This window comes from Oryza brachyantha, chromosome 5, assembly GCF_000231095.2.
Source record: "Oryza brachyantha chromosome 5, ObraRS2, whole genome shotgun sequence".
NCBI classification, from domain to species: domain Eukaryota; kingdom Viridiplantae; phylum Streptophyta; class Magnoliopsida; order Poales; family Poaceae; genus Oryza; species Oryza brachyantha.
In genome coordinates this window covers 48,131-74,775 of record NC_023167.2, presented here as the reverse complement: position 1 = coordinate 74,775, position 26,645 = coordinate 48,131, and the positions used below count along the sequence as shown (strand labels likewise).

At 40.1% G+C, this 26,645-nt stretch overlaps 2 protein-coding genes across 3 annotated transcripts; both read left to right on the top strand.

Moving 5' to 3' along the window:
• The first annotated feature begins 11,374 nt into the window (after positions 1 to 11,374).
• On the top strand, positions 11,375 to 19,762 carry LOC102706005. 2 transcript variants are annotated; one of them, XM_006653866.3, is made up of 21 exons: positions 11,375 to 11,648; positions 11,724 to 11,786; positions 11,865 to 12,112; positions 12,189 to 12,285; positions 12,366 to 12,443; positions 12,524 to 12,583; positions 12,667 to 12,771; positions 13,204 to 13,314; positions 13,998 to 14,039; positions 14,224 to 14,340; positions 14,412 to 14,599; positions 15,120 to 15,403; positions 15,544 to 15,665; positions 15,790 to 15,832; positions 15,944 to 16,035; positions 16,210 to 16,258; positions 16,463 to 16,533; positions 16,627 to 16,746; positions 17,213 to 17,301; positions 17,655 to 17,700; positions 19,515 to 19,762. In XM_006653866.3, the coding sequence occupies exons 1-21, from the start codon at positions 11,532 to 11,534 to the stop codon at positions 19,560 to 19,562; spliced, it is 2,190 nt and encodes a 729-aa protein (XP_006653929.2). In that variant the 5' UTR covers positions 11,375 to 11,531; the 3' UTR covers positions 19,563 to 19,762. The 2 variants fall into 2 exon arrangements, with proteins under 2 accessions (XP_006653929.2, XP_015693331.1); XM_015837845.2 differs by lacking the exon at positions 13,998 to 14,039.
• Positions 19,763 to 22,630: 2,868 nt separating this feature from the next.
• On the top strand, positions 22,631 to 24,595 carry LOC102705719 (uncharacterized protein At4g28440-like). The gene is made up of 3 exons (XM_006653865.3): positions 22,631 to 22,769; positions 22,886 to 23,107; positions 24,190 to 24,595. The coding sequence occupies exons 2-3, from the start codon at positions 22,894 to 22,896 to the stop codon at positions 24,378 to 24,380; spliced, it is 405 nt and encodes a 134-aa protein (XP_006653928.1). The 5' UTR covers positions 22,631 to 22,769; positions 22,886 to 22,893; the 3' UTR covers positions 24,381 to 24,595.
• Positions 24,596 to 26,645: the final 2,050 nt, after the last annotated feature.

Here is a 26,645-nt window from a genome sequence, read left to right as displayed (position 1 = left end):
CTCGCCGCGTCGTGCGCGGTCGCTGCGACCATCCTTCGTGCACGCGTGTCGCCGCTCTGCGTCGCTGATAGCGTCGTGCCTCGCCGCGTTTGCGCCCTGTCATTGCCACCGAGTTGCACTCCCGCCTCGCGTGCACCGAGCCACCTCGTCACCACGCCGGCACCCTTGTGTTGCTGCTCTGCCTCGCCTCGTCGTGCATCATGCCGTCGAGCCGTCGGCCGTCCCTGTCCTCTGCTCACCCGCGCTAGCGCCGCCGCGTCCTCGCCTCGCAGCCGTGCGCAGCCACTGTGCCGCTTTTCCCGGCCGCGTCCCGCGCCGCCGCCAACCACCTCCCGCTTTAGCCGCGCCACGTCCACCCCGGCCGCGCTAACCGCCCCTCCGCCCTATGCGCCGGCCGCCACCTATAGATCCCCTCCTCCCGGCCGCCGCCGCTTGGTTACGCCGCTTGGCCACCGTCGATGCGTCGTTCCGCCGTCGTCATGCTGGTGAGCCGCCTTTCCCCCTCCCTCCATCCTCCTCTGCCTCCCATTCGCACATGCCGCGCCGTCGGGCCGACGACGTCGTGCTCGCGCCACCCTTTGGCGTCGCCGCCTTCTCCCCTCTCCTTCCTCCCGGCGCACTCGCGTCTCCTTTCCCCAGCACCGCTTCGGCCGCCGCTGCTTTTCTCCTCGGCCGCCGCCTAGCCGCTTCGCGCCACCACCGTTTCCTCCTCGCGCCGCCCTTTCCCCGGTCGTCGCGTCGTCCCTCCCGACCGTCGCCGCCGTGCGCCGCGTTCGGTCTCCGTCGCCCCAGCCGTCGTCGTTCCCACCGCCGGCCTTCGCCGCGCGTCACTCCCCTTCGTTGCCGCCGGTCGATTCACCGCCGCTCTTCCCCCTCCGCCTGCGAGCCGCCGTCATGGCCGCCGCCTCCCGTCTCCTCCGCCACCGCCACTTAGCCACTCCGCTTGCCTCCGCCACCGCCGATCACCGGCTATCGCTGGGCGTCCGCCTCCTCTGGTCGCCGAACCCCGCCGCCGCCGCTGGTCGCCGACCGCCACCGCTCGGCCACCCGCTCCCTGCCTCTGTTCGGCCGGAGTCCGCTCTCCCCTCTCCCCTGTTTTGTGTCACTTATCGGTGGGGTCCATCCACCGGCCACCACCTCTCACCAGGCCGTGGGCCCCACTTGCCAGCGCCTCTCTCCTTTCTTCTGTGGGCCCCGTCCGTCATACCGTCCATCTTCCTCTCTCTCACCGAACCAGGGGGCCCACCTGTTAGCTTCCCCTCCATTTTGTCCTTCTCTGTCCCCATGGGCCCCACGTGTCAGCCGTTGTTCCCTTTCTCTCGGCTGTGCCTCTGCCGAGTGGGTCCCAGCTGTCAGCACACCTTCTCTCTCCCTGCTGACATCATTGCCTCCGATTAATTGCGCAATAATTTATTAAGGTTTTTCTATTTAGTTTAAAAACATAGATAATCTTCTAAAATTCATAAGTAATTCATCCAATCTCCGTTTAGGTCCATTCAAGTTTCATTAAATCCAGAAAAATACCAAGAATCCATTAAAAATAGTTTCTTTCTTTGTTTCAGTAGTTTTATAGTCTGTTTTGCTTGTTTTGCCTTGTTTGTCGTAGGTTTTGACCCTGTCGCAGCGTTGTTTGTTCTCGAAGTTGTCGCCGAAGTTCCTCGTGTGTCAGAGCAAGGCAAGTGGCACCCTCCTTTGGACATATTGATCCCATGATTATAAAATCTCCCGCTTTTACATTCAAACATGCATTGTATTTAAATGTATTTACGTACTTTATTTATTTATTGGACTATTACCTTTATATACGTTGATTCGCGCTCATTATTATTGTCATCCCAGGGTTGATTTGACTATACTTAGGGTTAGGCAATGCTTAGCCATGCTTAGTTCAACTAGCTCACCAATTATCTTTAAATGTTGATTAAACTTTGATAGACCTTTAATGGTTGTGATCATTATTAATCTCCCGTTGTGGATTAATTATAATTCAAATACTGCTTATGGTGGCTGTGGGTGCATGGTTTTGAGAGTCGTGCCCATGACAGTTAAGGACTGGTTCTCGGGAAACCCTGGAAGTCTTACACGTACTAACCACAAGCTAGAATGGGCAACGGTGAGACTTGTAGTCTAGCTTGTCCCTATTCGACGTACCTAGGCAACGGTGGGCGTGATGGAGTATGGATGGGAATCGTGGTGTAACGATGGTCCTATGCTGCTTCCGGATTCACCTAGGCACAAGAGGGGGCTGCCCGACTTGGTGTAAAGGAGGGGGCGAAACCTGAAGTGTGGTGCGATTGTCTAGGGAGGGTTAGGTGAAATGTCTTATCATGGTTTCCGTACTGAGGTATCGTGGTGATACGTTGGGGCATGGTAACATGCTTGGGAGCCATGTCTTGTGGGTAAAGTTGTACACCTCTGCAGAGTAAAACTATTCGAATAGCCGTGCCCGCGGTTATTGGGTGAACTGACAAATTCACTGGGATTAGTTGAACCCCTTAATAACTTCATTAATCTTGGAACTGGTTTGACCCTGTCAACGTGGTGTAACGTTGGCAGTGGTTCGGGTCTGTCGCAACGTGGTGTAGCGTTCGGCAGAGGGTTGACCCTGTCGCTACGTGGTGTAACGTTCAATAGCGGTCTGGGCCTGTTGCAACGTGGTGTAACGTTGAACAGTGGATGGTTATTTTCAAGTACTTTACTTTTTATTCAGTCTATTTTATTTACTATTTTACTAAATTACTGCTGTTTTGTGCAATTTAACCTTAGCCTATACTTGATACCCTATTGCATTCATTATTTTCTCCTCTTAGGTGTTACTTGTTGAGTACGGTGGTTTGTGCTCAGTCTTGCTTAATTTTTCCCCCACCAGAGCAAGTGCTAGAGCTTGAGTCAGAAGTCAGAAGAAGCTTGTTCCCAAGGTTGAAGTAAGGTTCAATCCGTCGTCAAGAATACTTGTGGTGTGGAGCCATCTTCGCTAGCTGAAGCTGAAGATTAGATGGTTTAGTTTGTTTTCCTTTTTCGCTGCATTTCGACAGATAATTGTTTTTATTTGTTTTTAAGTCGTGAAACTGTGTATTAATTTGTCGTAGTGTGTACTCGGGCTGATCTCTGGACCGAGATTCAATGCATGCTATTGTTCGGAAATTTGATATAAATTTCTGGACGTGACAATAGTGCTTAGTGATAGGTTTAACAACATGATTAAGCTAAGCAATATATTTAAGCAGTGCATTGGAGGTGCCCTAAGTGTCCCGTATACTTCAATGATAACTACCGGAGAATCGTATGCACTTTCTCTATTGGACAGAATTCCCACTGGAACTTCCGATCAACAAACATCGGATACTCCGGTGTAACTTTTCTGTCTTGCACAGAGAATGCACCAAAAATTTTAGTGATCATCACAAGAGCTTTGGGGATACTTGTACAACCCGAAATAAAACCTGAGTGCGGTGCAACGTGTTTCTCTCAAAGCACTTAAGTTATTGTGAGAGCACTTCGATACACTTGTGACCTTTATTCCGAACCTCTTTTAAAAGTATGTCAAGGACTCGATGAAAAGAAATTTATAGTGTTGTTTCTTCGTTCTTGCGTCTTTCTTTCTTTGCCTTACCAAGGGTTTGTCATTTGTCACATTCGGTACACGTGAACTAATTCTCTGTACTTATGCTCAACGTAAAGGTTAGTCCCATAAAGTTTTGTCATGACATAACCAGTTTAAGAGAGAAAATATATTTTTTGTAGCTTAGTAAGAGATAGTAGAGTCGGAGAGAGGCGCAACATATATAAATTTTATTTTCTAGGGACGTGCATGTGATTGCTCTACCAGCTATTCCTACCAGTACTGCACCTGATGGAGACGGAAAAAAATAACCGACGCCCTGTTTAGTTACACAGTTATGGGGAAAATCGTGAGACGAATCTTTTAAGCCTAATTAATACGTGATTAGCCATAAGTGCTACAGTAAACAACATGTGCTAATGACGGATTAATTATGCTCAAAAGATTTGTCTCGTGATTCTTTGGCGGAATCTGTAATTTGTTTTATAATTAGACTATATTTAATACTTTAAATATATATTCGTATGTCCGATGTGATGTTTTTGCAAAATAATTTTACAAACTAAACGGGCCTAAGTATATATTACCGGATATATAAATACACGTATGGACCGCGTATCCAGAAAGGAATCGTATCCATATGTGCCGTACGTTGGCAAGTCGAGTCGGACTGATCTGCCAATTACTAGCAATTAATAATTAAGCAAATTAATTAACCAGATGATGAGAATATATATGGATAATCAGATAGATCGATCGATCTCTAACCATAGATAGATAGATAGATAGAATGCATCAGCAGCTGGGGCACATCGCCAGCAGCCTCGCCGTCGCCACCGTCCTGCTGCTCATCATCGCCTGCTACATTGACATTAAGCGCCGCCGCCGTGCTACTGCCTCTCCGGATCCGGCTGCCACACGGGCACCACCACAGGAGGAGGAGGAGGATCACGAAGCAGATCATAGCGGTGACGAGCAGATCATGATCAGCAGCAACCCCACACGAAGCCGATCATCTGTATCGGCGTCCGGCTGTAGTTCTCAGCTGGCTTGCAACTCCAACTGCAGCTCGTCGTTTCGTTCAGGTTCAAGCAGCGGCGACGACGACGGCTCGTCGGCGGAGTCTCCGGCGGCACCCGAGTTTTGCAGAAGCCCCTCGTTGTCAGATTGGCTTCGCCCCTCGCTATCTTCATCATCTACAGATTGGAGTATTTAGATAAATACCATGCATATATATTAATTACTGTTATTGTACAATACTACTGTATTAATTAGCTAGCTAGCTTGGAGGACTGGGCGGGATCGATCAACAATTAATTGATTCGCCAATGGCAACCTTTACAAAATTGCTAGACTTCAATTATTTTATCATGCAATACTTACACTTTTAATATATAGCTACAGCCTACAAATTAAGATCATGGGATCCGATATTAGTTGTTGCCATTTTTGAACAGTATCATATATATGCTGGTTGAAAGTACGGGTGTTAATTGGTTTATGGTCAATGCTACTTGTGATGTATTTTTTTTGTCCTTGCCGAAATATTGGTAACACCAAATTTTTGGCAACAAACCGGCCAAATGCGTGACCTCTTGGTATGGTCTATCGATCTGGGGTACGTGTCTGTTAAAGCACGCACTTAATTTCGAATATGAAGCTATTGCTACCGTACATATTTTCTTTATGAAGCACCCAGATCAGTATTGGTGAATCGTCTTTTGTAAAGTTTTATCTCTCTATTGGAGCAACAGAGATAAAAGCATAGCATCGCGGAAATCCAAGAGTAGGGATTAATTAAGCGGATAGAAGCCGACGCCTGGTTCTGCTCAACCCAACGATTATAACTTGATCAATCGAAAACATGGAGGTATAGGTTGCAGTCAAGATGGTCAGGTTGTAGATAATAGAAATTACCTTCTCTCAGACTCAATTGGTAAATTAAGCGGCAGCCGGCAAAGGAATATATGCTTACTCGGGGTCTTATCTTTTCGCTTTCGCTTTAAAGATTTATTCACAAATCATTTTTCATTCGTAAATATGTTGTTTCACCTTTTGTTTGAAAAAGTCAAGTGATGACACTGTCAGTAATGAATCAAGAAAAGGATACTTGGTCTAAATAAATTAGAAAAAAATTAGCTCATTTTCCATTGATGTTTGAAAGACCTAGTGAGGGCTCCTATAATCTTACCAGTAAAGAGGAGGCTCGAGTCCCACCGCACCTATGCTAAATCTACTTGTGTGCTTACTCGAGATTTTAGTAGTGGCCCTGTCTATTTTTTTCTCATGAGTTTTTTAAACTTTTTAGATTATCTATGGGTTTAAAGGGTAAGGTGATGTGCTTGGGCTGAACAAATTCGGGCCGGGAGTCTAGAAGAGGAGGAACGAGATCCTCATCATCCTTTAACGTAGAAGTTAGAGACTCAATGGCTGACATGTGGGTCTATGGACGGTGAGGCCCACATGTCAGCGAGCATATCCTTCTGACTTTATGTATAAAGTCAGAGAAACTGTCTCTATAAGAAAAGGGGATGGGGATTAAAATCCCTTGCACGTTACTTTCCATATGGAGAGATACTGCGTCACGTAAGATGATCCACACAATGAGGATGTAATGACACAATATCATTGTCTACTAGTAAATAATATAATTGCACAACAGATTTGTTTCCAATGAAGGGAGTATCAAGTATATCTGTGTATAACTGTATATACACATTTATCACGCTATTCCTCATTTTTTATATGGAAAAACTACGGAACGGGGTTCCGTTCGAGCGGGAAAGTTAAATGAAGCCACATGCATCTTACCTAACTTCAGGTCGAACGACAGGTTTCAGGCCTCGCCGTGTGCGAGTAGTGGACTGCGATCTTGATCGAATCGAGGGGAGCGTAGAACACGTAGAGTCATCCTGCTGTTTGATGGGGAGGTAGGTACAACTACTTCTCCTTAATATAAATCCAGTGTTTTGCTGGCTTCGTTTCAAAAAAAAAAAAGAAGCTGAGTACCACAAGCACCTGTTCTTGGATTCTTTTTTGTGGAAAAGGCTACCGGACGACGGTGGGTTCGTCGGAGGAGGAAGGAGAAGTCTGTAGCCATCCGAAATTTATGCTGAATACCAAAATTTACGCTGGTTGATACCATCAGTTTTCATCCGGTATCATCTGATACTTATTGATACCGGTATCAACAAGTATCAATATGGTATCATCCAGTGTAAAAATTATAACATGTGTATATATAATGAAATTATGTGATACTTTCTAGTATAATGTGATACCACAAAGTACCTACTGATACCAAATTTTATACTGGATGATACCATTAGGTATCATATGATACCTGGTGATACTAAGTGGTATCAACATTTGTTTCATATGGTATCATCCAGTGTAAAAATTATAACTTGTTAATACATGCTAGAATCATATGATACATTTCGGTATCATGTGATACCACTAAGTACCTAATGATACCAAATTTTATACTCAGATATACCATCAGTTATCATCTGTTATCAACACTTGTCTCATATGGTATCATCCAGTGTAAAAAATATAACGTGTTTTTTACATGTTGTTTCATATGGTCTGACGGTGAAGTATCATCGGCGGAGAAGTATCAACAGTGACGGTACAGCGAGACTGAGCAGAGACTGTGCGTCGGCGTGGTATCAGCGATGGCGACCAATGATACCCAGCAGGAACCGCGCACTGTCGCTGAGGTAGGAGCAGCAGCGGTCAGGTGGCGAGGTACACAACGGCGGCGCCGCAACGAGGTATAGAAGGCGGCGCGGAGGAGTGCGGCGGCCCGACGAGGAATTAAATATATATTAAAAATATATTTTTTAATACAAATTTATTAAAAAATATATAATTACTAATTATTTTACTTATAATTTTATATATTTATATAAAAAATTAAACATATATAAAAAATTATATACGTTAAATTTTTGAAAACACAAGAGCATTGTACGAGTACTACTGTACTAGTGATCGATCGAGATGAGCACATTTTGGTTCGGAGACAGAGAGGGAGCAAACCGCAAAAATGGCCGTGCGAGTCGGACTTATTCCGGCAAATCCAACGACGTCGTCGAGGAATCATCGAGTTACCCCGTTTTATTTTAAGCATCCCGTCCGACGGGATGTCGTGCCGTAGTCTTCCTCTTTTTTATATGATACTTTTGATTTTTGATATACATTTAATTGTTTGCTTTATTCAAACTTTTATCTAAATATATAAAATTATAAGTTATACGTAAATTTCCTATAATAACAAATCAAATTATAACAAAAAAATTATATAATTTTTTTAATAAGACGAGCGGTCAAATATGATCTTAAAAGTCAACGGTGTCATATAAAAATATAGTAATACTAAACAAGGTAAATATGAATATATATATATATATTAATATATGTTTTCAAAACTTTCATATATAATTTCTTGCAAAAAAAGTAGTGTTTAGTCGATTTGAAATATGTGAATGGAAAACGAGTAAGTAATGTTAGAAAAGGGTAAAAATAAACACACCCTTAATATAGTTTAATATAGTTATTATAGAAAGCTATCGTCCTCTAAGCTAAAGGTACATCCCGTTTCCAATGACTCTCTTTTATGTTTTTTGTTTATCTTTGGATGACGCTGGAGCACATAACTACTTTAGGCCTGTGTTAGGCTCCCATTATTTTGCTTCTGTTATATTTGTTAGATAGAACTTAGTTTCAAAACTTAAACTTTGAGTTGATTTAGGTTCTTTTTTTCTGTGTAGCTTATCTTATGACACTTGGTTTTGAATCACAAAGGACACATATGTAAATGATTTATGATAAATTTCACCTTGCAACAAATACATGGCTTGTTGTTTTACTTTGCACTAAGTTTACAACTTTCACTTTACAGCAGATATACCAAAACAAGTTTCATTTTACACTCTGTTCTATATATAATTGAAGGAAAATCTTATAAAATATAGGTAAAACTGATGAAACTTCTTAAATTCCATTCAAATTTTATGAAATTTTATTACATTTCTATATGAAATCTTCATGATGTATCATCATGTTAAATAGGGGCGGACTCACACTCTTGCACTCCTGCAAATTGCATACATGGTATATATTGCATATTGTATTTTAGTGATTGTTTCAACCTAATCCTTGACATGTTGCTTATTACATATATATTGAATCATGTTGTCAATTTTATGTTATTTTGATTTGCTAAAATGAATTTACCGATTTATATAGGATAGCTTTTGGGTGGCATACTCTTAGTTAAAATCTTAAGCCACTGGTGTTAAAGTGAAACTTATTCTAGTATAACCTTGTGCAAAATGAAAGTATGTGATAAACCTGCTCTGAAGCAAAACATGGTGTATTTTCCCTAGTGTAAATCATCATTTACTCAAGTTTTATCTACAAATTATTTTTGGTTGCTAATAAGCTATGTGATTTATTTTTTTGGATAAGCGAAACGATGGGATCATGAGTTTTTACTTCTAGCTTTACTGAGTAATATTTATGATGTTTGATCCATGCTACTACATTGCTATTTTATAATCGTGTTATCCACACAAAAATCCCATAACAAGTACATCACGTGTTATCTACCCCTCCATACCAGAAAGACTTTATTTTTTTAACTTTCTTTGTTGGTCCTACAAAAATTTTATCTAAGCAATTATTGCATCAAAACTTGGTAAAGTAGAAGAAACACACTTTTAGATTTAAAAAAAATCAAGAACCACTGTATTAAATTTTTAAAAAATAAAGGACAATTTATTCTTTATAACTTTAGGTTGGTATATGTGAAGTAGACTAAGAATAAAGTTTCTTGGATTGAGGGCGTAGATAACAAATAAAAATTCCTATTTGTATTAGGGATAACAATTAATAGGGACAATTTTAAATTTCCAAGAGTTTAAACGTTATTGCAAAACTACCACTAAAATTACAAAAATGCCACTAGAACTATCATTCTAATGGCATCCTTGCAATTTCGAAAAAATTAATGGTAAATTTGAAAAAACCCATAAATAATATTAAGTTATTGTGATATTACTATATAACACTAAGGCTGCGTTCGGCAGCATGCATAAGATATCTAAGTCCTCTCGTTTTTTACGCGCACGCTTCCTGAACTGCTAAACGGTGTAAAAAATTTCTATAGGAAAGTTGTTTGAAAAAATCATATTAATCTATTTTATATTTTTTTAATAATTAATAATTAATTAATCATGTATTAATTTATTAATACGTTTTGTGTGCCAGATAACTAACCCACCCCACTCTCAGCCGAACGCGGCCTAAATAGATCATCCAATGCTCAAAAGTCCGTAAAGAGTAACAGAATGTGCAGCACCAGTACTGCTAGAGCAAGACAAGCACGCCATCACACACGAAAACGTTTATAACTTGAGCAATTCAAATTAGTTTGATGTGAAACTTAAAACATAAGCTTCATACGTAGCCTATGTCTAATATTTGTGAATAAACACAAAAACACACGGATGAAATTGATGAGATCTAAGCAAACTTTAATCTGACCAAAGAGTGATAAAAGCTGATAGAAGTTCGGTAAAGCGCAGATTAATTAAAAACTGACCGCTATAACTGCTGCAAACTTTAGCGGGTGGTTAGATAGCAAATTTTTTAGGAAAAAAGTCACATCGAATGTTTGACCGGATGTCAATAGGAGTTTTTGGACACGAATGAAGAAACGAATTTCACAGCTCTGCTGTAAACCGTGAGACAAATTTTTTGAGCCTAATTAAGCCGTCATTAGCATATATTGGTTACTGCAGCACTCATGGCTAATTATGGACTAATTAGGCTCAAAAGATTCGTCTCAAGATTTCTTTCACAACGGTGCAATTAGTTTTTTGATTTATCTATATTTAATGCTCTATTTAAATGTCTAAAAATTCGATGTGATATTTTTAGAATTTTTTTTTATCTAAACAAGGCCTTATAGTCAGAAACTGAACTTCAAAACGAAACTGGCAAATCAATCAGCAATCAAATCCAACGGATAGATAATTTTTACGCACCTAAATAAAGAATTAAATATAGATGAACCAAAAACTAATTGCACAGTTACGGAAGAAATCTTGAGATGAATCTTTTGAGCCTAATTAGTCCATGATTAACCATAAGTGCTACAGTAACCAACATGTGCTAATGACAGATTAATTAAGCTCAAAAGATTCGTCTCGCAGTTTCCAGGCTAGCCGTGAAAATCGTTTTTTTCGTTTGTGTCTGAAAACCCATTCTACATTCGGGTCAAACATTTAACGTGATACTTATTCCAAAAATTTTTACAATCTAAACACCCCATAAAATAAGTAAAAAACCGCCAAAACCCACCCTACGCGATATCTGAATTTTAAAACAAAGCGACGATGAATTCACTCGACTTTATTAATCGATTCATGTTTCAAACATATCTACAAAAGCACCACACATTTCTTAATTGTCAGTTTTATCAAACCACATAAAAATTACATTTGTGCTCTATTTCTTATTGGAGTGGATAGAAAATACCAAATAATTAAATAACTTGATCCAATTAACACATATGAACTCGCGAGCCATTAATCATTACAAACTGAACTATAAAATTTTATGCTGGTCCAACTCTATCGTGACCAAACACCAAAGACCCAATCAACATAAAACTTCCACGTTCCATGCTATCCATCGTTCTCATGCTAAATTGGTACGGTAGTATCGAACATAATAGCTACGGAGTATAAGTACAAACTAAATTGATAATAGTAAAAAAAAGTAAAAAATAAGCCGTTTACGTGTGGATCTAGTAAATTATAAGCGTGAATTGAAAGATGAGACGAGAGAGAAGGGAAGCTCCGATCCGTTGGTTCGTCTGGGCCAACAAAGAGGATCGAAGAAAGAGCAGAGCTGGGGTTCGGCCAGCCTTCTAGGGTTCCTCCAATCCATCTCCATGGCCGACGCCGATGAGCTTGGCAGGAGGCTCGCCGCCGTCGCCGTCTCGGACTCCGACAACCTCTTCCAGGTGATGCGCGCCGTGGAGGACGCCGAGGCCACCATTCGGCAGCAGGTATCGTATCGTCTCGTCTCGAATCGATTCCTCCCTTCCCTCAGAGAATCAGTTGCTCACTCTGTGGTTTCTCAGCTGGAGGAGAACAGCCGCCTCAAGGACGAGCTGATGCTCAAGACGCGAGAGCTTGACAGAATCGTAAGCGCCACCCCCCCCCCCCCCCGATCTGCCCAATCCATCTCTTTATCTTATTCATTTGCATTCATCTGCTTCCAGAGGTCAGAGGCAGAGGCTCCCTTTGCTCAGGATCGCGCCATTTCGACCTCTCCCCATGCCATCTCTACTTGGACTCCCTCGTCACTCAATTCCAGGGCCGCTCTACCTCATCACCACAACAATGGACTCTTCGACCCAATGCTGCAGGACCAGTCTATTCGGAAACTATCTGGGGAGCAGAGTGCGCCTGACAGTGCTGTGCCGTCGCACCTCTCCACTCCGTCATCTCGCTCCCTCTCGCCAACTAGGTACCTCACTGTCCATCACTGTCTCTGCATCTTGCTCCCTCTTCTTTTCAAGAAAATAACTAGTCTTTCCTTACAGGCATCGCAAAGAAGGAGACTATGATTCTAAGTTCAATTTAGCCGGACAGGCCTTATTGCCTCTTTCAGAGACGAATTCAAACATCATCTGGAAACAGGTACATATAATTCTATTTGTTGTCCATCATTGACATACATGTCATCTGATGTTCTCTGATGAAGCCATTTCCTTATGCAGGATCTTCTTGCTAAGGTTAAAGAACATGAAGAAGAGATTGCACAGTTGAGAAGGCATCTTACTGACTACTCAGTGAAGGTGTCTTTGCACTATAAAATTCATAAAATTCTTGTTTCTACTTCTTTCCTGCGCACTTGACAGCTTATGTTTCTTGGTAGGAAGCACAAATACTCAACGAGAAACATGTTTTGGAAAAACGCATTGCATACATGCGCATGGTAAGAATTTCATCTCATCAGGTACTCCTGTTGGAAAGTCTCTTTGAGTAGACCGAGCTATTTTACAATGCATCTGTTTTCAGGCATTTGATCAGCAGCAACAAGATTTGGTTGACGCTGCATCAAAAGCTTTATCCTACAGACAAGACATTATTGAAGAAAATATCCGTCTCACATATGCCTTACAGGTGACTTACATTGCTAATATAATATCCATTTTAAATTCAAAGTGGAGAATCACATTCTCAATGTTCATGTTCTACTGTTGCCAAAGTACACATTTTTTGGAGCCAATTCAATGTATTTGTCTTCCATATAGCTCTACTTTCTGATGAAATATGCGGTGTGTATCAGGTTAACTATTTTTCGGCTCCATAAAGTATCCTAAGATTGGAAATAGATTGTTTACAGTGTATATGCATTTAAACAAAAGTATAGCACAATGTACATTGTAGGAACCACCCATAAAATAGGAGAGTTGGTCCTTTACGTTTCATTCATTTCTCTAAAGAAATAAAGGTGCTGATCATGCATGATACAATAGATTTTCTTCGTTTTCCTGAATTGTCTGTACCCTAATTTTGGTGATTTAACATAATTCTACTTTTGCTATTCCATAGGCAGCGCATCAGGAGAGATCCACTTTTGTGTCTTCGTTATTGCCTCTTTTGACAGAATATAACCTGCAACCTTCTGTTCTTGATGCTCAATCTATTGTTAGCAGTCTGAAGGTATGTGCCACCTCTCTTATGCAAACTTGATACTCTCTCCATTTCATATTGTAAGACTTTTTAGCCTTGTCTAGATTCATCCATTGATTAATATATATGGTTTGTATATATTTTTATGCATTAGCATCCATATGAATTTAGGTAAGGCTAGAACGTCTTACATTGTGAAAGAGAGTATATTTTGTCCACGTTAAGCTCTAAGTTTGCTATTACTGGGGGAAACTGGGAAGCTCAATTTGGAGCTTAATCACAATTTTTCTCAGTGTGCTGAGGGGGAGCTAAACCAGCTTCTTGTTGAGGATTATGCCACAGTTTCTGGAGGGAGTTAGACTAGCTTCTAATAGCTCTTCTCTTTGATCTCAAGTTTTTAAATATAAGAACATAAAATGTGCAACAGATAAAAATAAATCTTTTTTCTAACATAGGACCGTTTATGAGTTAGTTTAGCGAGAAACATGGAGCCACTTCATACAGGTCTCTTATCAGGTGGCATAACAGCACGCTATTCCTTTTTCTTTACTTTTGTCCACTGTCTACATGGTAATGGTACTGCACATTACTGTTTTTTTTTTTTGGTTCTTGTGGGAAATAATCGGTTGGAAAGATGCACAAGTTGGTTTGATCCTGTTCCTTGCTTGGTTGAAGTTGACCTTCCACTGAACACTTTTTCCCCCCTTTTGTAGGTTCTGTTTAAGCATTTGCAAGAGAAACTTGCTATTACTGAGGTCTGCCACATTGACCATTTATTAAATGCTGTTACTTTTATATAATACCTTGTATGAGAAACCTGAGTGATGAGCATACAATCACAGCTTGGGCAGTGTGTGCTTGTTATTCTTGCACAGTTTATTTCCGGTATTATCACACAGAACATTGAAGCTGCCTTCTTTGCAAATTTTGATTGTGCAGGAGAAACTAAAAGAATCACAATACCAACTTACTCCTTGGCGAGCCGAATCTTCAAACAGTACCAATGTTCCTGTACAGTCACCTTCTCATCCTCCTGGAAATGCTTTGGTTACCACTGTATGACTCTTTAATCTCTTTGGTCCTTTACTCTTTGAATGATGCATGTTCTAACTTCTCAAATTCCCCAGAGCAAAGCCAACCTTGACATTGTGGCCCAGCAAGCATATTCTCATGTACAATCTCCTATGTCTTCCCCTGTTCGTGCTAGACGTGATTGGGATTTGCTGGGGAATGAGAACCATCAGACTATCGCAAGTGAGGTCGCTGCAGTAAATACAGAGCACGATAATATTGGAATCACCTCTCCCTCAAGCAGGTTGTTAATTATCTACTGAGAGGACAGCTTCCTAAGTTCTATTAAATTCACTCTAGCTGTATCGCCAATCACCATAGTTTGTGCTTCCTTTTATTTGCTGAACTGTTATATGGGTTTGCATTTCTCACAATGCAGTTCTTGACTTCTATTATCCTCATTATTTCAATATCCACTTCATTTTTCTAAGCATGCATCCCTATGGCAGACCTCATATGTTTAGTGTAATATATATGATTTGTTTGTAAAATGTTGCCTTCAAGTACTGTCAACTGAAGTGAAAACAGCATATGCCTGTAAGTCACTTAAGCCACCCTCTTTGCAAATAACAGAGATTTTTATGCCTTTGGAATACTAGCCACCATGAACCAAGATATGGTGTGCCACTGTGCAATTTGTGTTTTTTCCCGTACCTAAAAAATGTCACTTAAGCAAAGCGGTTGGCTAGTCAACAATTTTGAATAATCAGATAGTCAATTTGGCAAAATATATCTCTTACCATGCCTCATTTGTTCTTTTACAGCAACCAAGTTAAGAAGGATGTTGTAGCTCAAGCAACTGAACATGATTCTCGTGCTGTACGATTTAATTTTGAATCGAAGAGTCAGAATCCGTCATTCAAGGACCTCGTCAGGAGTGACGCCCCAGAAAATCTGGAGGGAACTGAAACCCATATTTCACAAGAACCTCCTGCGCAATGGGGTCCTGAGGGCTCACCTAATTTGGCATCTGGTCTTGATGATGCAAATCCACCATACCCTTATCTTCCTACTGTCCTTGAAGAGCCTAGTTCTTCTTTCTCTGAAGGTTACATAGATACATAAAATATAAATATAGATATAAATATACATGCATATATATATATATATTTATATATATATTATTGAATATTCTTCTTTGTCTTTCTTCAGCTCTTATTGCAAAACATATTTTTCATGAATACACAGCTGCAGATGATGACCCACTACCAGCCATAGAAGGGCTACGAATCACTGGTGAAGCTTTTCCTGGAAGAGAACTTCAAGCAAGTGGGTACTCTATCAATGGGACGACAAGCTGTAATTTTGAGGTGTGCTCCATAGCTTTTCCCCACTTTCCAATACCTATCAAATTCATTCACCATTTTGAATATTTTGAATTTGATCTTAGATCAGTACAATCTTCCATTATGCAAATTCTTTTTGTGCATGCAGTGGGTACGGCATTTGGAGGATGGATCAGTAAATTACATAGAAGGTATTCTCTTACAATTGACATACAAGAAAAAAGTGTGCTACTTAGAGGCATTTTTATTGTATTTTCTTTATCCATGATAAGGTGGAAATTGACAGTTTTGCTCTATTGTAGGTGCAAAGCAACCTTCATACTTAGTTACTGCTGATGATGTGGATTCTTTACTAGCCATTGAAGTCCAGCCTCTAGATGACCGGAAAAGAAAGGTTAAACCCCTCTGTCTTGTATCCCTCATGCTTTTGGGACCAATAGCTTGACCTGTATATTTTTTTCACTTAGAATCTGATAAAGGGCACTAATCTACTCTTACTTTTCCTGTGATTATGTGACTTCTGTAATCTAGTATGTGATCTCTGGCCTTCTCCTTTTCTGTATTATAGGGGGAGATCGTGAAGGTTTATGCTAATGAACAAAAAAAGATTACTTGTGGTGAGTTTGCTGACACGATATCATTTTTTTTGTTTAAAATGATGAATTACTTAACCATTCCTACTTGAAAGAATCTTAGAATAATTTTAGTCACGTGATGGTTGTTTCTAGCTGCAACAGAGAAAACTATTAGGAAGTCGAAGATGTTTTCTTTTGGCATATTTCTAATAGTATAACATTAAATTATCATTATTTATTATGCAGATCCTGAAACAAAGGAGCTCATCAAGAAAATTCTTTCAACTGGGCATGTATCTTATGAAGTTCTGCTGCCTGTATGTTATCTTTCCTTTTTCTTGTTGATATGTCAATCATTCTCATGACATCTATTTTGTTCTCATATGACCATTGGACTATTAATCTTGCAGGTTAGATTTTTAGATATGTGGGAACCAGCTGTATTGGCAATAAAGAGGGAAGGTTACAGCATTAAGTGCAATGGCCAGCGTGGTGTTATTATTACAGAAAAATTCCAGCAAGCCACTGCAGTATGGTTCCTAGATATCATTGTCCTTGGATTTACTGTTTTGAGTTCACTCCAATTATGAAAAAGGGTGCCTATAATTTGTGATAAATCTTTTAGGTTCTGTTTGAGACTGAGGTTATAACTTACGAGTAATCTTGTATAGTGCAACTGCTTTAGAAATTGTTTGACTAACTGCTTCCTTTCCAATTGCATGGAAGAAAGGAATAAGTGTTAGAAATAAAAAAACGTTTGCTACTCTTTTGATTTCTCAAACAAACTACAATGTACAATTTCTGCTATGGTATAAATCACTGTCAAAAGCTGCAGCTTGAATCCGCAAACACTAAAAGTTACACCTTTTGTGGCCAGATTTAGCAAGTGTTGTTCTTTTTACAGTTTCCAGGTTCTCTTGTGTTCCAAATAGACATTTATGTTAAACAAAATTTCTGTTTCCATTGTCTACGCCTAATCTTGTTGTAATTTTCCAGATCAGCATTCCATATGGACGTCCTACTGAATTTTCTATACTGGCTGCTGATGGTGCTGAGTACAATCTCAAGCCTGCAGAGAATGCACCGTGAGTTTCATACTAAGACACATTTGTGTTAGCAAGATATATGCCGTTGGTAGTTCCTACATCTTGAACTTCATTTTGCTCATGCACTGGATACGACTGAAAGAACACCAGGATTAGCTGCTTGTTCTATCCCAACAATTACAAGCCCCACAAATTAAATTCGGTTTTGTACTCAACAATTTGTTCTTGGTAGTCATTCAGTTCTGTTTTTCTGTGACTGCATCTGGCCCAAGCCTTGATTTTTTTTCGTTAGTTGTGCCTTTGTGATATATGTATTTCTTGGGAGTGCTGGCATAGGGCATTCAAATTGTATACAGCATAGTCACAAACTGTTATGTATTTGAACTTTGCAGATCACGAGATATCATTGTTCTAATCTTGAGGCTGTTCAGAATGAAGGTATAAGCTCATTTATCTCAATAAAATATCCAGCATGACAGGTTTGCATGCTTCTTGTGTTAGTGACACTGTCTTGGTGATATGTTCTATTGTCTTTTGATTTGCGTCTTCTATGCTGAAGTGCACACTCTGTTAGTTTATCATGAAGCATGGTATTCTCTAGGGTCGATGGTAGTTTACGGTGCTGAAGTTTGTTGGGTCAGGATCCCCTGGAGTTGAGGCCAACTCTACCCAGTAAATTTGAAATTCATAGGCATCCATCTGATTTTACAGTTGAGATCATGACACCTCAATTGCTCCTACTTAACTATCTTAATTGGCACAGAATTAAATTAAGGGAAATCACTTTCTTTTCTTCGTCCGGATGATGCTCCATAGTTACGCTTACGGTTCAACCAACACTACGGAAAAATAACACTTTTTTTTTTTCAAATGACAGCAATAACGATCATGAAACATGTTCATTTTCCACCAAACAACTGTCTTGTTGTTAGATCAATTTTAAACAGCAACAGCCGGACAGTTTTTATCAAATACACAGATAGAGGAAAACCATGCTGATCTAAAAGGGATATACACATTTGGTGTTACTTATGTCAACGGTGAAAAAAACTGTCTCTAAATCAACACTGATTAAGTGAGTTGATTAGGAAAAGTTAATCTTAGCCACAGAAACGGAGGGATGGTTGAGATTTGAGCAAATCTACTGGGTGGAGTTGGCCTCATCCACACCCAAGTTTGATTCACACCAATTCACCAAGTGCAGCTGTGGTATATATGGTCACTAGTAATCGTGCACGTGCAATGCACGTTCCATAATATTTATCCTTAAGCATTTCATGTCTATGAACCTACTATATATAAAGCGAATCCACAATCAAATAAGAACTTGTTGCTAATTATTTAAGGCATAATCAAATAGTAAAATAGAAGGGGAAGAGATCCAACCAAAACAAAGAATTTTTTGGTGCCGACGCCGGTCGAGAGAGCAGGCACGGCGCCGACGGCGTGCTGGCGCCGAAGCGCCAGCCCGTCGGAGTGGGGCGGGTGATAGCGGGAAGTGGCGGCAGCGGCCTGCGTTGGGGCGCCGGAGGTGGGCGCCGGCCGGTCGGAGGTTGGGGGTAGTCGCCAATCGATGGGGGGCAGGCGGCGGGTACCGGGGCCAACCGGGAGAGCTGGCGCAGTGGCAGCTTGCGCCGGGCTACGATGGCGGCTTGCTGGCGTCCGGGAGAGCGTCGCGATTTTGGTGGAGGAGTCGGGGGCGATTTTGGTGGAGGAGTCAGGGGTGATTTTGGTGGAATAGTCAGGGGGTGTGTCCTATGTAGGATTGCAAGAGAGAGTTGTTTCAGATCGTCCTGGACCATTGGATACGTAAATCTAACGGTGGAAAATGAATCGAGTAAATTCTGTGTATATTTGTTGGTGTGTCCATAAAAAAATTATAACTCCTTTTTATATTAGTATAGGAGTAGTCAGGGGGTGTGTCCTATGTAGGATTGCAAGAAAGAGAGAGTTGTTTTAGATCGTCCTGGATCATTGGATACGTAAATCTAACAGTGGAAAATGAATCGAGTAAATTCTATGTACATTTGTTGGTGTCCATAAAAAAATTATAACTCCTTATTTTTATATTAGTATAGATATAGATGTTCCAAATTTTTTTAGGGGGTATTGTTTGTGGCTGCTGCACCACATTATCACATAAGAAGTGTAGTGCCTTAAGGAGATTGGGCAAGTCACCTTGGTTTTGCATTTCTTTTATTGAGTGATTAATTTGCTGTGATAATGAAATAGGAAATGCTTGTGTTTTGCAGGCAGTTGAGAAGAGTAAAGGAAGAAGGAAGGGCATATTCTTCAAGTAGATTGTTGGTGGCAGTTTGTAGTTCCATTGTATTTTCTTGTAGTATTGTATGTAGAGGATTAGAGTTGGGGTTGCTGTTTGTAAAGGATTCGTCATTCGTTTCATTGATAGGCTCAAATTTTGTTGTAAAGCGCAAGGAGAAGCAAACAACAGAATACTGCATCGGCAATTTGGCATGGCAAGTGAGGTTGAATTTGTATGTAGTGTTGCGTTTGATTGGAGGCCTCCTTGTGCTTGGTACAGTAGTAAAGTGAAGTCTCATCTTGGTCAGTGTAGGGCCTGTCATGTCAATGCATCACCCATACTACAATGCTGCCACTAGAACACTATTTCGCTGTGGAAATCCAAAGGGACCCCTTTGCTTTCTGCTCCGGCTGCCTTCCTCCTCCGGTACGGTGACCGGCGTGAGGGCAGGTATTCCTCTCTCAACACTTTTTCCCGGTTAGTGTTCACGTTGTTGGTTCGTTGATGAGTTATGCCGAGTTTGTCAAGGTGAAGTTCCTAGCAAGGGCTAGAAAAAAACCATTCGTGACCTTGCCTTAATAGTTGCACCAAGAGCTCATGTTCCACAACGTTATTGTGGTTGCTGCCAGTCCTTGCACGTTGTCGCATAGGATTTTGATTTGACCATGGCTACTTTTGATGTAATTGTTGCTTACATCACAGGTTAACTGAGATATCAAATTGTCTTTGTTTTGAAATCAAATTCGGCAAACTGCTACAGTATTATCTTCAAATGACTGCCAAATATATATATGAGCTTTGTTTTGGTTCCATGAGTATTTAATGAAAAGCTCTCGGAATACTCTTTTCAACGGATCTGGTCTCATCTCCAAATTACATCGTAGTTATCACAATTATAGAAACAAGATGTTACATCACCTATAATAAGCTATGGGCTTGTAACTTTATCTAGGATCCTAACTTAAGTAGGGCCTTGGAATCCTCTTTCCAATGAATCTAATCTCATTTTCCAATTACATCTTAGTTGGTTTCTATTATTAAAAAACAAGATGTTACATCATCTGTAATGAATTTTGGACTTTATCTAGGATCTTGGCTCAATTGGGGCCCAAGTGGGGGTGTGCCCCAACCTGTTGTAGTACGGCAGTAGGTGATCGATTAGATCGTTGTTTTCTCGTTACAGAGCCACAACTTATTGTTGTATTCAATTACTACATGTAATATCAGATTGTTTTTTCTTGTACTTGCTTGCTTCTTCTATTTGCTGGTAGAAATAACGTCAATCTATACCGGCAAGATCAACAACCTATGGAGATGTGTATTGATTGCTAAGTCACGATAGAATAATGTCTCGTACAATTGTGTCAGTTGTCAATGGTTCTCCCAAATTGTAGTTATCATCAACTCGTCAAAAGATTGAGTCAATTAGAGCCGTGAGTGTATCGAGTGGAGCTTGGGCTTTACCAAATACTCACATCAACATCAAGAGTGGTTTGCTGCATAAAAAATGGGTCTCACCGTTTCACTTATGAGAAGAATTGATTTGTTAGTAGCCAAAAAATAATTTGAAGATAAAACTTTTATATACTTATTTATAGAGATTTAAACGCAAATGTTGCAAAACAAACTAGAAATAATAAAAAAACTATAACATCAACTCCCAAATTATGTTTTAGAATTTCTAAACATAATTAGAAGTGGAATGATGTGAGCATAAGGTAACTCAAAATTGCCGAAAACAAGATCTAGCTGTTAGTTTGACACGACATAATGTACATAGTGATCGATACCAGAAGTTTGACAATAGTGGAAATGCATGTGTTTTTTGCGGTTCTGTTGGTGTCAGTTGGTAATTCCACCGTGTATTTTCTCAAAGAGAATCTATTTCATGTTATCGAGTTTATCCAAATTTAACGGTTTACTACCGATATAGTCTCTTTGTGTAATATATCGTTGAGTTTATCCATGGTTCTCCAGTATACCTGTAGAACCATAGGCAATAACTTGGCAGTATATCACATAAAGAGACGATGTTTATGGTAAATAGTTGGATGTGATAAACTCAGTGGTATAGCTTAGATTTCCTTTTTTATATTCATTGAGAGCTTTAATTTGAGAGTTTGGTGGTGGAGGCGGCACTGTTTTGTAACTTGTAAAGAAGGATGATCCGATATTGCTTCAGTTGGGTTATGTTTTTTTCGATGAATGGTGAAAAATTATGTAATTTTTTGATATCTATTTAATGATATAAATAATATGATTAATTGCTAAACAGTTAAAAAACTCTACTTCAGAAATATACGATGATCTCCATATACATATACATATACATATATATATATATATATATATATATATATATATATATATATATATATATATATATATATATATATATGAAAAAACATACCGCTTAGTCATTCGAAAAACCTTTCCGTAAAAGTCATAGAAAAAACTAAATATAAAGGAAGGCCAAGGAGAAGCAAACAAAACAGTCTGTACATTTGGCGTGGCACAAACAAAGTGCAGATGAATTTGTTGTATGTAAGAGTGGACAGTAGTATGTTTGGTTGAGGACAGTAAGGTAAAGTGTAGTTGATTCATGAGTGAAGTACATCAGCGGCATGTGTTATCTAGATCCTGAACTCTTAAAATGTATTTTTGAGTCCCCGAACTTATCCGGGGATGTCATATAGGTTCAAACGGGCTCCGACCCGCTCCATCTGCTGACGTGGCATGTCACTGTGGCGCTTACATGTATCATATAGGTCCCACATGTCATTATCTCTCTCCTCCTTATTCTTTTCTCTCCCTTCTCGTAGGCGTCACCGTAACATGACACGTCAGCGGATGGAGCGGGTCGGAGTCCGTTTGGACCTATATGACACCCCCGGATAAGTTTAGGGATTTAAAAATATATTTTAAAAGTTCAGAGATCTAGATGACATATACACACAAGTTTAGAGACCGCCAGGTTCTTCATTCGTCGTCACCATACTTATCCAACTCCACCGTCTATCTCGAGGGACGGACGGCCAGGATTTCATCTTCTCCTCCTTACCTTACTACCTGAGGCTGAGGCTGAGGCTGAGGCCGAGGCCGAGGCATACATACTACTTACGACTACTGGAGTATACGACTAGTGCTCCTCTCCTCCGCCGCTCCCTTCCCTTCCTCCGCTCCGCCGTCTCCGTCGCCGCCCTCCCGCCCTCCTCCCCTCCCGTCCCCCATCCCCTTCATCAAGGTATCCACCTATCTAGCTAGCTCCCACATGATCCACTCCAGTCTGGTCCGGGCAGATCCATCCCTCCGGATCAGATCCGGCGAGATCCTGACGACACTTCCTTGTTGCTGTTGCAGGTTCCCCCATGGCTGACTCCGGCGCTCGCAGGCAGCCCACCTTCACCAAGGTCGACCAGCTCCGCCCGGGTACCCATGGCCACAACCTGCTCCTCAAGGTCGTCGACTCCAAGATGGTGCTGCAGAGGGGCGGCGGCCCTCAGGGCAGGCACATGCGGATTGCCGAGTGCCTCGTCGGCGATGAAACTGGCATTATTGTCTTCACAGCAAGGAACGACCAGGGTAAATGAATCTCTCTCCCACCTTCTTCTTCTTCTTCTTCTTCTTCTTTTTTTCAATTAGCAATAGCCAACCTAACTCCTTTTCTGATGATTTATTTATTTATGTATGTATTTAAACCATCAGTGTTACATATTCATAGCTTATATCGTACGTTGTATACACCTACTCATCGAGGTTCAATCCCCACGTATTGATATAGAGCTTGCTCTGTTTTGTTTCATTCAGCTACACCAGATAATCCTTAACATTACTCGCCACTCCCTTAATCCTAATATCAAGTCCGCTAGTATTTTATTTTGGTACATTCTCTGAAAGTGCTACCTTGAATACAGAGCACCCATGGCATTAATTGGTGCCAAAAATATTTTTGAGGCTGTTACTGCTCTACTTAAGTGCTATGGGTGGGATTTTGTATTTTCTATGTCTATAAAAATTAATGTTTGGTTTACATGTTACGGAACAACTCATTTTCCCACACAAGGAGCATGTATCCGTTTGTGAAATTTGACACCCGTATCTTTTCGCTTTTGCTCATGCTTATAAGCCAAAATTTGAATTTTAACCTTAAATTTTGAGTTGATTCTGGGGTTTTTTTTTTTCACTGAAGCAGTTTATTTTTCAGCCTGGGCTGTTAGGGCGCTAAGAATATGCATATAAAAGTTGTGTTCACACATTATTTTCCAGGCAAATATGCTGTTTGGCCTTTTCCAATCACCCCGTGAGCTTCTACGCTATCCGTCATGTTGACAATATGGTGATTTAAGATGTTTTTTCTGATAAATTGATAGAAATCCGGCCTCTATATCCATAAGTGGACATACACAGCGAATAACTAAGATGTATGTCTCGTTTTTTTCTCTTTTCTTTTCGCTGTGACCAGTGATTGCTATTCAGTTTCAGTCTAGTGCATTGTCCAAGTTTCTCCAAGGCTACAACCTGGCTTTCTTACGTTGGATGGCAGACCATAAATGCTTCTGTTTTTCAGCTCTAAACTGTTTGCAACTTTTAATTGTTTACATGCATTGGTTTTAGTGGAGTCCTAACAAACTGGTTTTAGTGGCTAATGCTTTCTTTGTCTGCAGTGGATCTAATGAAGCCTGGGACTGCTGTTGACTTGAGGAACGCAAAGATAGACATGTTCAAGGGCTCGATGCGGCTTGCAGTGGACAAGTGGGGGATTGTGAAAGCTGCTGAAAGCCCAGCAGATTTCACAGTGAAGGAGGATAACAACATGTCCTTGATCGAGTTTGAGCTCGTGACAGTGGTAGAGTGAGGGCTTTTCGTAGGGGGACGGTATGTGATAGAACCAATTCATCTTAACCAAGCAATAAGTCGTATCATGGTTGATGGTTTTTGTTTATGTATTTGGAGATGTGGAGGTTGACTTGTGTCATCTTGAATTAATTATTATCTGACATTGTTGAGAATAGTCTCGTGTAGTATTCCCCTGTTGGCTCCTGTTATGATGCATTGAGTTGCTTATTTGCCTGCGGTGGTACTCCTGGTGGAGACTGGAGAGTTGCTTGCCTACCGTTTTACTACTACATATGATGCCCTTGCCCTGGTGGTGTTTTGCACGGGCAAGTATTGTGCTTATTAGTGCTGGCGATGATAATCAACTGCAGCATTGGTGATGCCGATGATAATCAGGTTCTGGTGAGGTAGCTAAGTTGCCTGCCTAGCCCCGTACTGCTAAGGCAAGCAACAATTTCTCAAGGCATATATGTGCTCTTTGATGGGTGAATGAATGGTGGATGATATACTATAAACTGATTGATACGCATCGGATAAGGTTTAGGTTGGTACAGAATGGCCGTCCCCAGTTGCATTGCTACAAGACAATCCAAGCCTCCTCCCCTCTACTCCTACCTACCTGTAATGCTAGGAAGTGCTGCCTTTTTGAGAAGTCGAACAAGTGTTCCCTCTGTAATGGTGGTGGTTACAACTAATAATTGTGGTTGTGCGCCAGCGCGATCCTTGTGTCCGGCCTACTTCCTTTTGATTTTGATCTTATGGATAATCTGCTACTACCAGTGAGGTGAGCTGATATTAGTACTATTTCCCTAACTGCAAACTTTTTTTGTTTAACATAATCTATAAAATAGATTTTTAAATTTATTTCATGTTTGATTTTTTGGTTGCAACGTTTGACCATTCGTCTTATTTAAAAACTTAGTATAAATATAAAAAATGACAAGTCATGTTTAAAATTCTTTTGATAATAAAGTAAGTTACAAGCAAAATAAATAATATTTTTATAATTTTTTAAATAAGACAAATGATCAAACACTATAAAAAAATCAAATGTATTACGTTATGAATTGGAGGGAGTATTAGCTAATGGCATGTAGTCTTTTATCTCGATGTTGCCAAAAAAAAATGCACCGTTCATAGAAGTCGGTAAACGCAGTCTAGTAGTGGAGTTAGTTAATCTAATTACAATAATATTCAACCCTATCTTCTCGCTTATGTGCCAAATTTAAATTTTTAATATTAAATTTAAGAGAAAATCTAAAAACTATCATTGATACGTCTAAGTCTAAGAAATATCACTGACTGGTGCGAGTTCTATAAAATGTCATCGTACAAATGGCTTTGCATGAGAAATGTCATCGTCGTTCAAGTTCCGTTCATTTTTGCCGTCAAATACATTGTACTATAGCACTTGATGACGAAACCCTAACGGTTGTGATATTTCTTAGATAGATTTATTTGTACGATGACATTTTGTATAACCCGTATTCGTCAATGATATTTCTTATAATTAGATGTTTATCAATGACATTTGTTAGATTTTTCTCTAAATGTAAAGTTGATTTGGGGGGTTTTTTCACCAAGTTTATTTTCAAGCATTAACTTTTAGATCGTTAAAAATACGTATATAAAAAAATTATTCACAAATTCGTATATAAAAAAAACCCAAACGACCACTCCAGTTATCTGTGTGCTCCTATTAATGCCCATCCCAACCTGGAAAGAAAAAGGAAAGTAATTTTGCCATCTCAATTCTCAAAAGGAAGAAAAGGTCGGTACCTTTTGCCATCTCAGAACAGAAAAGGATGTACTTTTACCTTTTTAGCATGCCAAAAGAGAAAAAAGTATGTACTTTAACCATCTCAGAAAACAAAATAAAGAAGTTTACAATGTTAAAAACATGTCAAAAAAGAAAAAAATTAGAGAAAAAATGTATTTTTACCATCTCAGAAGAGAAAAATTGAAGTTGAACACATATGCATTGTAATTTGTATACAGAGAGCCCCTTGGAACTGATGGATTAACAACGATATTTTAGAGGATTCGAATTACTTAGTAATTTTTTTTTCCTACGGAACACCTTTGATTCATAGGAAGAAGATCCCTATGATAAATTTCATAGGATATAAGCAAAAGGTTGGATTTCTAGGAAACATTTTTTTACTAAGGTGGAATCAGAGGCTTCTTTTACCGTATGATTAAGAAAAGTTATCACTTCAATTCCAACGTATTTCATGTTGGTGTGTTTTCCTATCGTCGTGTTGAAAGGGCCTCGGATGGTAAG

Excerpts from the sequence above, each read along its gene's own strand:
- LOC102706005 (XM_006653866.3), top strand. The coding sequence starts at position 11,532 with ATGGCCGACGCCGATGAGCTTGGCAGGAGGCTCGCCGCCGTCGCCGTC. Across the intron at positions 12,444-12,523 it reads TTACTGACTACTCAGTGAAG|GAAGCACAAATACTCAACGA; the intron begins GTGTCTTTGCAC and ends GTTTCTTGGTAG. Across the intron at positions 15,404-15,543 it reads TAGTTCTTCTTTCTCTGAAG|CTGCAGATGATGACCCACTA; the intron begins GTTACATAGATA and ends ATGAATACACAG.
- LOC102705719 (XM_006653865.3), top strand. The coding sequence starts at position 22,894 with ATGGCTGACTCCGGCGCTCGCAGGCAGCCCACCTTCACCAAGGTCGAC. Across the intron at positions 23,108-24,189 it reads CACAGCAAGGAACGACCAGG|TGGATCTAATGAAGCCTGGG; the intron begins GTAAATGAATCT and ends CTTTGTCTGCAG.